This window comes from Pongo abelii, chromosome 8 (assembly GCF_028885655.2).
Source record: "Pongo abelii isolate AG06213 chromosome 8, NHGRI_mPonAbe1-v2.0_pri, whole genome shotgun sequence".
NCBI classification, from domain to species: domain Eukaryota; kingdom Metazoa; phylum Chordata; class Mammalia; order Primates; family Hominidae; genus Pongo; species Pongo abelii.
This window is the reverse complement of record NC_071993.2, coordinates 55,659,421-55,672,069: the sequence shown is the minus strand read 5'-3', so window position 1 is coordinate 55,672,069 and position 12,649 is coordinate 55,659,421. Positions and strand designations below refer to the sequence as shown.

The 12,649-nt window shown below is 52.4% G+C and overlaps 1 protein-coding gene across 4 annotated transcripts in view; it reads left to right on the top strand.

Annotated features, from left to right (window-relative positions):
- Positions 1 to 3,567: 3,567 nt before the first annotated feature.
- Positions 3,568 to 12,649, top strand: part of VSTM4 (V-set and transmembrane domain containing 4) — a 102,854-nt gene continuing 93,772 nt past the window's right edge. For 3 of the 4 annotated variants that reach the window (XR_008510412.2, XM_024254120.3, XM_054522311.2), the window contains exons 1-2: positions 3,593 to 3,688; positions 11,164 to 11,565. Coding sequence is in view for 3 of the 4 variants with exons in the window: in XM_024254120.3 (XP_024109888.1) it covers positions 3,634 to 3,688; positions 11,164 to 11,565 (457 nt within the window). In the remaining variant the exon portion in view is untranslated. Of the gene's footprint in view, positions 3,689 to 11,163; positions 11,566 to 12,649 lie in introns of all 4 variants that reach the window. The other variant, XM_002833604.5, reaches the window with a different exon arrangement.

Below are 12,649 nucleotides of genomic sequence, written 5' to 3'. Positions count from 1 at the left end.
TGATAAGTCTTTTTAACTTATTTTACTCTGAACAGTTCTTCAGTCTGTCTTTCGCTCATTGAATGTTCAATGAAAGTAGAAGGCATGGACTGAGATTTTTAGTCTTATACATCAGTGGTCAGTTCTAAGATGTTTTCCTTGTGGTCGGTTTTATAGACATCTGTTTGGTTCCTAGTCCCTCTCTCATTCCAATCACCTCCATCTGGAGCCTTCTAGGAATCTGGGGTCATGTCTTTCCGTTTCCTGGGAGCTGGTCCAGGTTGCTGCATCCAGCCAGCCTGCAGAGCCCTTGGCATCAGCTCACAATCACGCCCCTCTATTGGGGTCACCAATGAGGTTGGTTAGAAGCTATTTCTATCTAGACATCCTGTCAGTCCTATAGCTTCACATTTCTGTACATTTCGGGAAAAACAGTGCACTCCGTACTCCTTCCCCAGTTGTGCAGGGAGAAGACGGTGCTGCAGGTTTCATGTAAACTCTGCCCCAGGGGCTTTAGGCATATCTTTCTGATTGGATGGCTGCATTTTCTGTAACCACGATCTTTCCTCTTTCTTACCCTTTCCCTGCTCTCTCAGTCATAGCTGAAAACCGCTTTTCTCTAGAGTGAACTCTCTTTTAGTGGCAATTCAAGCATGTGGCTGACTGCTTTTAGCTGTAAAATGCCTGTGAACAACAGGGAGGAGCAAATATTCAAAATTACTTTTAGAAACCTAGACTGAAAAAGTAACACATGGAAATCTGCTAAACACCTTAGAGGAAGGGTGTTTCCTTTTGCTTGATGGTCTTAGTTTAGGGATATATTTGCTGTGTGCAAGGTTCATTACAAAACCATGCTGTACTCTTCCATCTCTGACCCAGGTTCTAACAAACAATTGGATAATGAAAGAGGAAAAGCCCTGGCCTGCCAGGTGATAGCAGAATGCACTTGTTTGAGAAAGTCTGGATTTCTAAGATTCTTTCAGTGGCAACTGGTAGAATCCAGGATTGGTTGAATAGGCTCTCCATATAGCTTAGTGTCCACAGGAATCTGGATCAACTTTAGAATGGTTTGAACGCCCGTCTTTTTATGAGGTAAATAAAAAATATAATTGGATTGTATTTTTTCTTCCAATTCAGGACAAAGTAAGACCTGATAGAGCCAAGGTATGGACAAAGAAGTCTGTGGAGGATTTTCAAATGGCCCTAAGCTTGTGAATGAGTGAGCAGGCAGCAGAGCTAAGAAAACCTTTTGGAAGGCCTTTGCCAATGTAGTCCAGAAGAGCTGAAAGGCCAAGTCTTATCTGGGTCACTGGCTCTGTCTCCCATGAGGGCTGAGTATATTCCCTTGTTCCTGTGTTCATGCAGCAAAGGTTTTACCAGGATGATCAGTTAGATTATATGGGAAGCTAAAAAGTATCAGCAGCGCACACAGCTGTAAAATCAGCACAATGTTACCTGTAGCAGAAGTGCAGGAAAAGCACTTTCTAGCCTCAAATCTTTGGCACAACCCCAGTTTGGTAAAGATGAAGCAAGTCAAGGGTGGCAGGTTGAATTTCTGCTGTTTTGCAATGAGAGTTGGATATTTAGCAATATACAATGACTAAAGCAGGAGTTGCCTCCTCCAGGGGTGGCCAACACATCTAAGGGGTCCCTTCTGCTTTTCACCAACTGGGAGAGTAAATTGAGACCAGCAGGTTGAGGTGGGAGGTTACCAAGGATACCAAATGGCCCTGCCACATCTCTAGCTCCTCTTAGTACACCCATGTCAAGATGCCATTTTACATGTGTCACCTTCACTTGACAAATGAAATTCAGAAAGGTCATGCTGCTCCAGGACCCAAGGCTGTTGCCCAGCCAGAGCAGGTCATGGATCCACTTTCAGAACCAGTGCTCCTCTTCAGACATTCTCCCTCAGTCTGCCAAACACTGCCCCAGGCTCCAGGGCTGAGTCAACAGTCTGCAGTCAGAGTCCAAGTTCCCAGTTCAGACATTTGGTGCCCCACAGAACCTTGTACAGGTCCCTGGTCTTCTTTGAGCCTGAATTTACTAATTTGTAAAATGAGGCCTAGGACATTATGTGGATGGGACGTGAGGCTCGTTTGCTCATGTAAGCAAATTGGTTTCCAAACTCTGGTCTGGAAGCCTCATTTGCTTCCAGTTTGCATTCCTGGGCTGTAGGAGTCCGTCTGACCCCAGTTCTAGTCCTCACTTCTTGTCCTTGGCATCACAGCCAAGGACCTTTGTTGCCAACTATCAGGTCCTCAGGCCCTTCCACCAACCCAAATGATAGATGGGGCTGCTTTCTCCAGCCTGGCTGCCTTGATGGTCAGTCCAGTCCCTGCAGGGCCCTGGTCCACAGATGAGTCTCCTAGCTGGAGGATCCCATAGGGTCCAGAGACGTCTGGAAGTGCCTGGGGTTCAGAGATGTCATAGAGCCTTTGCACCCACTGGCCTGGGGTGCCTGAAGGGGATGGTCCCTCTGGGGAATGCCCTGGGGCTCACACTAGTGGGCTGCCACCCACACCTCCTCAATCCCTTAGAGGGAAGGAGATGAGGGCCCTGTCTCCTCCTCCTCCTCCAGGAACCCACTCCCAACCAGGGCCCACCTGCTAGCTGCTGCTACCCCTCACTGGAACTCCGCAAAGACCTCTCCTGATAGACACACACAGAATAGACCTAACATGCGCTTTTCTTGCTTGGAGATGGGTTAGGCTCAGGCCCTAAGTTTAGAACAGTGGCAAAGAGACCAGGCATTGGCTCAGAGTGACAGGGCTCCGTGGTTTTGTGACCTGGGTCTCCTTCATGTGGCTGCTTCTGCTTCATTATGTATAGTAATAACAGTAGTGTTCACTGACACCCGTGAGTCGGGTGCTGGGGCAATGCCTTAATGGGAATGGTGTCACTTGGTCTTCCTAAACACCCCGGGGGGGGGGGCATTTCTCCATTGTACAGGTGCAGGAAACTGAGGCACATGGAGATTACAGAACTGTCCCAGGGCCTGACAGCGGCGGGGTTCAGTAGCATCTGGAAAATCACTTTAGCCCAGGCCTGGCTAAGGCACCGTAAATGGGCACTTTTGTTAATAGTTTCCACATATTCTGGGCTGGTCTGTGTGGACCCTCTCAGTTTTCCAAGGGTCAGCACCTCGGACGCCGCCCCCCATTTCAGGGCAGCAGAAGGGACTTCTCCCCCCTCAGCTGCTCGTTGGCTCCCGAGGGTCCTGTGGAGTGACCGCAGGAGGCCCACGACCAGCAAGTGAGTCTCAGGCTAGAGGTTCCCTAGACGCGCCCCCACCCACTGGCTCCCAGATCCCGCCTTCCCTTAGGAATAAGTGCATCTGTGGGCAGAGGACCGCCGGCCGCACTGCAGCTGTGTGTTCTCTGAGTCACCAGCGATCACCTTGCAGAACCTCAGTTTTCTCATCTGGGAAATGGGGCTGGTGAAAGGAGACGCCACAGATCCTGGAGCGAACCGATGCGCGGCGGCTCCCGCGCCCGGTGCGGGCCTCGGGACCCAGCAGCCCCGGCCCGGCGTGGCAGGCGGCCCAAGGGGCGGGCCGGGGGCGGGCGCGAGTGCGGGCGCGGGGCGGGCTGGCGGCGGCCGGGCCAGGCGGCGGCGCTCTCCGGCGTCAGAGCGCCGGGCGGCGGCAGGGAGATGCGGCTGCTGGCACTGGCGGCGGCCGCGCTGCTGGCGCGGGCTCCGGCCCCGGGTAAGGGCGGCGGGGCCAGGCGGGCGCGGGAAGGTTGGAGGCCGGGCGGCCGCGCCGGGGAGGCCGGGGCTCCGGGCCTGGTGGGGAGGCCCCGCCACCTCCGGGCGCGGGCGGGGGGCGGCGCTGTCACTGTCGCCAGCGCGCTCCGGTGGGCTCGCCGAGGGTCTGGCGGGCGCGGCGGCGCCTCCCCAAGGTTCAGAGGACGCCTCCCGGGAGCGCGGTCCCCGTCCCGACCTCGTCTGGGGCTGGGCACTCTTGCAGCAGCCGCGATCTTCCCAGCGGTAGGCCCCGAGGGGAGATGCAGCAGGAGCGCAGCCGAAGTTGGTGGTTCGCTTTCCTTTTTTCCACAGCAGTCAGGACACACAACTCTTGGCAGGTTCCTCGGAGCAGCAACTTCCCTTTCACTCTCTTTGGAGAGTTACCCCGAAGACAAGTCAGGAGCGGCTGGATCTGCCTTGGCCAGGAGGTGGGGAACGGGGACTTGCTTGTGGGCCTTTTGAGGTGACCAGGCCTGGTGAGAGGGGCATCCACGGCTGGATGCAGCGACGCCTCTCCACCAGCACCCTGCTTTGAGGACAACTTCTTGGTCCACACTAGTGGCTTTCATTCGGGTTTTACTACTCCCACTTGTAAGTGTCTTAAGAATTTTCCCTCTTTATTCCCCAGAGCCCTGTCTGGCTGCCTCAGGGCAGCAGGGGCCGTACTGGCTGGAATAATAGTAATAATACAGGTATCGATGGTCACTTTCCCTGGGTGCCTATCTGGGCCTATCTCATTTAATTACAACAGCACTTCCAAGTAATAATGACTACAACACGTTTATATATCCAAGTATTAAAAAAAAACATGAACTTGGTTAATCTCACCAGTGACCTCTGAAGGAGGTGCTATTATTATCCCTATTTTATAGTTGAGGAAACTGAGGCTCAGGCCCATGAATGGACTTGCCTTAAGTCAGTAGGCTTATAAGTGGTGGAGCTGGGATTTGAACCCAGGAAGCCTGGCTCTGGGCTCTGTTGATAACCACTAAACTGTTGCCATTGTTTTGAAAATTAGGAAACTGATGCTCAGAACTAATTTTCCAAGAGTCATCTGGCTACCAAGTGGTAGAGCTGGCATTTGAGCCAGCATTAATCCATAGATCCCAGTCTGAGGAGGAGGCACTTGGATAACAGTGTGAAGAAATCCATCCACTGTCCCCCAGCTATGAGTGCAGCCAGGCTCCCAGTGAACCTGAAATCCTTGCTGCGGGAAATGTACCTTTTCCCGGTTGTCACTGTCTTGGCTGGAAAAATGATGAGAAGTTTGCCTTTGAGTGGTGGGCGGGGCCAATTCTCGTGGTCTCTGTGGAGTAGCCAGCAGCCAGTGGTCCTTCCTCTCCCAGGCTCCATGACCACCTTCTAATTGCAGGAGCTGTTAGAGTGGGTGTCCCAGAGATTGTCTTTTGCTGGGGATCAAGGTCATTCTCACATTTCCAGAGCCCTCAGGAGCCTTGAGAGCTGGAATTCAGGAGCCTTTAGAGTCTGCCCTGGCTGTGCCCAGGGTCAGCCCTGGAGAATGATAAGAGCTCCTGCTTGTGGGACACTCACTGTGTGCCACCCACTTTTCTAAGTGCTTCATTCATGACTCCTCACCACGATCCTGCTGGGAGGGGCTGGCAGACCCATTTTATACATAAGTACAGCTTCTTAACTGCTGTACTTTTCTGCCTCTCCATTTTGGGACTGAGAAGGACCCTAGTGCTCACCTGGTCCCATGTCTCATTTTACAGGAAAGAAAAGTGACAGACAATATATTTACGATAGCAAATCCATAGGCTTGAGTGGTGGCTGAGCTGTCTTTGAAGCAAGGTGGCCTAGGTTCGAATTCCAGCTCTGCCACTTACTATGTGAGCTTGAACAAAGGCTTAGCCTCTCTGTACCTCAGTCCTCTTGTCTATAAAATGGGAATAAACAGAGTATCAGGATAAATTGAGAAATACATCTAAAGGGCTTAGAGTTTGTGCCCGGCAGGTATTAGCCTCTATCACTGGGCAAGGTGATATTTTTATCCTGGATGGAGCTATTTTCAGGTGATAGGCTAATGTGAGTGAATCAGTCCATGGGCTAGGTCTGGCATCACCTCTGCTTAGTGCTCAGTAAATACTGGCTCCTGGTGCCAAAGACTGTTAATATAACTGTATTTCTTTCAGAGATTTAGCTGTATGAATTCAGACTATCCTTTTAATAAGAAAGCTCACTGCTGCTGATCAGTACTGACAGTTGGCATTCCTTATAAACTTAGAGGCTGTGGTCTCCCTGAAGTGAGTGGGTGCAGTTTCTTCAGGCAGAAAGGAAGTGGGAGACACAGAGCCACCAGCACATCCCTGGCCTGCTCAGGACTGAGGGACTGTGCCCACCTCTGCATCCCAGATGAGGCTGCTGCCTTGTTCTGTTAGCTGTCCTTGCTCCCCTGCACCTGGAAGTGGCCATCTCCCACTTCACAATGAGTAGGTTGTCCTATTCAGCTACAAGGGTGTCCTAGGCTGTTTTCAGAGTGGTGTTAGTCCTTTTCATGACATTATTCAAATATAAACAAGGGGGTTAGACACCTTAACTTTTATCCACAGGAATTTGAGATTCGTCTACAAACATAACCAGCTACATCGCTTGTGGGATCCAGTGTCAAATGAAAATGTGGGGCTCCTTGTTAAAATGTATTAAAATTTCAAGATAGCGACAGCAGAGATTAAACCATGCTGGGGGTGTGAGGCCTTCCAAGCATGGGGTCCTGTGTGCCTGCAGGTCGTGGGCCCACGAAGCCCACTGTACTCACAGGACAGTGTGCATGTCACTTTTTATTGCTCCCACCTCCCCAGTCTCAGGGCATGCAAACTCTATCTGTATTTTAAAGGTGCTTTTGCATTGGAGCCTATGCTTACTGTGAAAGGCATCCTTTTCCCATTTTTCAGATGAGGAAACTGAAACTCCAGGAGGCTCACACCTAACAGAATCAGGTTTCCAGCCTGGTTCTGTCAGATGCCAGCCCCTGGCTCTCTACCCAGCCCCACCAAGCCACTGCTTCTGTGTCTCATTGTTTCTCTGCAACTACCAGAGAAGGCCTGGGACCATGAACATCCCAGTGCTCAGCCCATGTGGTGCCCAGGACTACCAAGTGCCAGAGCATGTGCTTGTTGGAGACATGGGATTTGCTTCAGCAGGAATCCTGTCCCTCTGTTTGTATCAGTCTCTTTCCTATCAGTTTTGTTATATTCCTCCTTCAAAAGTGGCCTTGGGGAACCTGACTGGGGTAGGGAATGCCTTCTGAGGATCATGTGTTGGCAAGGGTGGCTGTTGGGCCACAGTGGGGTATAGTTCACCAGGATGAACTGACCTTTCCATTTCCAGCCTGTACGGGGTCCCTCTTGCCTCACAACCTTTGCAGAGGTGGGGCTCCCTCCTTGGAAGATCACTCCTTGTTGCTGCCTTGAACTTTATTTCATTAGCTTCAAGTGAGTCTTCAGCTCAAGCTCACATCCCCAGAGTCCCTTCCCCTGACCCCAAAGTCTAGATCAGGATCTTGCCATGATTTTCTTAAACCCTGCACTTTTCTCTGTGGCATGTGACACTGTAGTTTTATTCTCCCATGTCTTTTCCCCAATGAGTGGCTGCCTTACCCACTGGACTGTCCACTGCACAAGGTCAGGAATGTTGTCTTCTTCACAACATGCCTGCTGCATGAGGCTTAAGCTGGAGGAAGCAGGAACTGTGAGTGGAGAGGTACAACGGGGAAGGGGACGATGGGTCTCCCTCCCACCTCAATTCTCTGAAACACAGGGTCACAAAACAAGAAGTTAATTTCTTCTTTGGGCCTGAGTGACTTTGGCAATCCTTCCTAGGCCAGGAGAGGGAGGATCTGCCCTGCCTGGCTGCTCCATCATCTACCTGGTGGAGGAGGGGGCGAGTGACACCATCGGGTCCTGCCCCTCTGACATGCTGGGCATGCATGGACTGTCATTCAGACTGAGATCCAGAGGGAAGAGCCTGGGCTCCCGGGGGCCCTGTACCCTGTCTCCTGCCTCTGGACACTGCTGCACCTGCTTCCCCTTGTCCTGTCCTCTGATTGCCATTGGTGTTCCCTCTGCTGAGCCCTATGGTCCTGATGACTGTGGGGGAAGATAACGGACTACCTCTCTCTTAGTATTGAAATAAATACCCAACTGGCTCACATTTGCCAGCCCCTGGGTGCCCTAATTGCATTCCCTCTCCTCCCTCCTGCTTTGCCCCATCTCACAGTTGCCTGGATACATGTGCCACCTTTGCTGGGTTTAAGGCAGCCATCTCCAGTGCTGGGGAGGAGAAGAATGTTACTCAAGGCACCCAGCTTTGCTGAGAAGGCTTGTCACAGGCACAGGGACCCCACAACCTGAATAGCTTGTGTCCTCCAGAAAAGCTTTCAGACTTGGCGGGGGCCTGTGGCCATCAGAGTTCTAACCACACCACCCACCTCCTGGTGCTGAAGGTGCAGGTAGAGGGCTGGAATGAAGCTTGCTGTGAACAGGGCTGGCTTAGTGTGCTTACGCTGTCATAACGGAGTACCATAGGCTGAGGTACTTACTCAACAGAAACGTCACATTTTGGAGTCTGGAAATCCGATCAAGGTGCTGGCAGGGTTGGTTTCTCCTGAGGCCTCTCTCCTTGGCTTGGAGATGCCGCCTTCTCCTTGTGTCTTCACATAGTCTTCCCTCTGTGTGTCTGTGTTCTCATCTCCTCTTCTTATAAAGGCCATTGATACTAGATTAGGGCCCAGCTTAATGACTTTATTTTAATTTAATTGCTCCTTTAAAGACCCTATCTGCAAATACAGTCCCATTCTTTGGTCCTGGGGCTAAGGCTTCAACATATGAATTTTGGGAGGACACAATTCAACCCATAACAAAGGTCTTTGCACTTTGGTGGAAGAAACAGATGTTTGTGCCATTTGTAAGAGAATATGGGGCAAAATGAAGGCAGGGAAGTGCGCCGATAGAAAAAGAGGGTTCATCCTGGGAGGCTAGAGCATAGTCCTTTCCCTTTCTTGGGAGCCCCCGACCCTGTCCTGAGCTGCAGAAGTGGAAGGGTTACTAGCTTGCCTCCAGGAAGAAATCTGGCCTCCCATGGGGACTGGAGCACTTGGCACATCCTTCTGGTTTCAGTCACTATAAATAATCCCTCTTCCATGTAGCATTAATAGGAGGAGCCTGGGGCGTGGGGTCCCGGCTGCACTCTCATCCCACCCATCTTGTTTCAATTTCCTGCCTTCCTCAGCTCTCCTGGCCTCCACTGGGAAGCTCTTGAGGGTGGGGCGGGGCTGGACTTCAGTTCTGGAAGCCAGCTGCTGTATCATTGCTGCTCTCTCTGCCTGACCAACCCCGGCAGCTGTTGGAGCTGGGTCAGCCAGTGTCCCCCAGCTGCTGCATTCCTCACCAGGGAGCTCCTGCCGTGGGAGCTGTGTGGACTTCACACAGGGCTTCGGCAGTGAGGAAGAAATGTCTTCTGACTAATTTAACATGGCCCATGGGCCAGGTGCCTGCCAGGTGGGCGAGATGCAGGGGGAATGGTGGGGCCAATTCCTCTTCATTTGCCTTGCAGGAGGGGCTTCTGATGACAGCGGGATTGCTACCAGAGTGGGTCCCTCCTTTGGCTACACATTAGTCTGCAGCCCTAAGTATCTCCCAGGCCAGCTTTGTCCCACATCACTGTAGACATAGAAGATCTCATACCCATCCAGCGGAGAGTCCAGCTGAGCCTTAACCCTTTTTCTTCTGAGCTCACTTCCATATATATCAAAGACTTTGGTGTTTTAATCCCTGGGGACCTGTGAATGGAACGTTGTATGACAAAAGGAACTTTACGGGTGTGATGAAGTCAAGGCTCATGGAATGACCCTTGAATATCCTGTGGGCTAGTGCTTGTCTTCTGAGAGATGAGAAAGAAAATTAGGGAAAAATGACCCTCCAATCATCTGTCTTGAGGTGTTCAGTTATTAAATCAATAGTGGAAACTGTATAGGAGGAAGACCTGTTGCCTGGATTTTTACAATGAAGAATAGTTTGTATCTACCGTCCCTCCCCCAGGCCACTGCAGGGCCGCCTGCTTGCTGCCCCACAGCCTCCTTGTCAAATGTTCAGATCTTGCTTGATCTGTTTTTCCACTTTCCTCCTTGCTTCCCTGCAGCACTGCCCAGGGGTCAAAGCTTTTGGTGACTGTGACATCTGGGGCCCAAGCCCTCTTCTGTTACCAGATGGTGGCATTTGGGGACTGAAAGCTGTGCTTTGGGATGACCATGGGGACACCTGCTTGTGTGGTGGGGTGGAGGCGAATGGCTTCCTGGAGTGATACATGGGGCAGTACAGGGGTGGGGACATGGAGCCTGGTGAGAAGACAGCCCTGACTGGGCAGAAAGAGGTTCCAGGCATCCTGTGCAAAGCATCTTTTCTCAGGCTCTGCCTGCCAGAGGGCTGTGCTGTGAGCACTGGGCAGCCTGGTCACACTGGGCAGTCCAGGGTGCACCATGAATCGTGGTTCCTGGGAGAAGACTTCAGCATTCGGCCTCTCTGAGGTCTGCTGGTCTGGGTGGTGGAGTGGGCGCTGGGGTGGCTCCGTCACAGGTCAGCTCAGGGGCAGAACAGCGGCTGGGAGTGGGCAGCTGGGAGTGGGCAGCCCTCGGGCTGGTTTTAACTAAGGAACCAAAGGACAGGAAGTTGTGGATGGGGCCTGGAATTCCAAAGTGTCTTTTGGGGTGTTGGGAGAGTCTCTCATCCCTCCTCTTCCTGGGGTTCAATCATTCTTTATTCTTGCTCTTCAACTCTGAGACGATGGATCCTACAAATAGGAAACCGAGCAACCCCTGTTGTCCCAGCTCACATCCGACCTTACTACTCATCTGCCCTGGGTACAGTTGAAATAGCGGAGGCAGGGAAAGGGGCCCAGCTTCCTGGTGGACAGGCCACCAGAGAGGGGGCCCTACCCTGCCCTGCTCCAGGGCAGCTCCCCACCCACAGCACGGCTGACATCAGGCCAGGGACAAAACTGATAAAAGTAGGCCTTGGGGAGGGGCAGGGGCCGGGTGGTGAGGTGTGGGGAGTGGTGGGGGGTTGGATGTGGGCTAGACATTTTTAAGAAATTCCAAAAAATCTAAATCGTTTATGTGAAATTTGAATTTTAAACGTCAGCAACTAATTACAAAATTTTGAAAAATACTTCTGGGTCAGGAGGTCATTGTTTAGCATCCCACACGGACAGGGTGGTCCCATAGATGAGACAGTGGGGGCCCACAGAGGCTCACCCCCAGAAGAGCCCCTCCTCTGGAGAGGTGAGGGGCCGCCTGCTTCTCTGGCCAGGCAGAGCACCAGGATGCCCAGTGCATGGAGGCATTTCCTGGCTCCTCAACTGTGGACTGCCCACAGGGGGACTTGGGGCCCTCCTCATCCTCTCTTCTCCCCTTTTTCTCTGCAGAGGTCTGTGCGGCCCTCAATGTCACTGTGTCCCCGGGGCCCGTGGTTGACTACCTGGAGGGAGAGAATGCCACTCTCCTCTGCCACGTCTCCCAGAAAAGGCGGAAGGACAGCTTGCTGGCCGTGCGCTGGTTCTTTGCACACTCCTCCGACTCCCAGGAGGCCTTGATGGTGAAGATGACCAAGCTTCGGATGGTGCAGTACTATGGGAATTTCAGCCGCAGCGCCAAACGGCGGAGGCTGCGCCTGCTGGAGGAGCAGCGGGGGGCACTTTACAGGCTCTCTGTCTTGACACTGCAGCCCTCCGATCAAGGGCATTACGTCTGCAGAGTCCAGGAAATCAGCAGGCACAGGAACAAGTGGACGGCCTGGTCCAATGGCTCCTCAGCCACGGAAATGAGAGGTGAGGGTCTTGTTCTCCCTGGGTAGAGGCGGTGGTGGGGCAGGCCAGTGGGCCCCCCTTTGTAGCCACCACCCAGGGGCTCCCGGGTTGGCTCTGTTGCACGAGAACATATCTTGTGGGCCCCTGTTGGTCACAGACATGAGTTATGCCATGGAGTGAGGGTGTATCTTTACCTGGACACTGGCTAACGTGCTGTGTAGACACAGAAATGAGAACAGAAAGGACCAAGTGCCTGCCCCAACATGGCCCAGCCCAACCTCTGGGCAAAGCCTCTTACATGTCTGAAGTTGGACTGCTGTGTGCTGTCAAAGGTAAACAAAGCTGCACCCTGGTCAAAGGGGTCAGGGCAGATTTTATTCAGCAGTGGCTATTGCAGTAGAGAAGAGAGCCTGGCATAAACTGGACTCAACTCTGATTTGTGCAGACATGACTGGTTGTTTTAAAAGGAGAATGAGTGAGTGGGGGATGAGTGGGGACTCAATAGAGTCAAAGAAGTGTGAAAATTGCAAAAAGCAGTAGGGAGAGTTTTGGCTCATGTGGAGCCGTCTGGGTTTGCTAACATGCTTATTGAAGTTTGGTTTCTACCTTCCCACAGAGATGAGGAGATGGGGGTTTTGTCTTCAGGTGTTGGCTGGAACAAGCAGTAAATGCTTTTGGCAGCCTTGAGTTTTCTCAGGCAGGCACTTTCAGGAGGTCATCGTAGGCATAGGCATGTGGCCTTGAGCCATTAGAAACTATGTTAATGTTTGTTGGAGTCTTTAGGCCAAGATTGAGGCTTAGTCGAGAAGGGGCTCTGAGGAGCCTGGCTGGAGTTTGGCTAAGGAGAGCATGTTTGTCAGTGCTCAGCCTCCCACCCAGGTCTGTGCAGGCTTGATGGCTTTGGCTGGGGGGTGCCGGGCACCCATGGAGGAGGCACACGTTGGGAGGTCTTGCTGTGAGTCGTCAGGCCTGGGAACAGGGCAGGCTGGTTGCCCAGTGGAACTGATCCAAGCTTAGGCAACAGCTCGCCAAGAAATTCATGAGGAAGTGGGCAGAGGACCAGGGGTAGCCCTCCCTTCCTGAAGACAGATAGGAGGGATGGGCA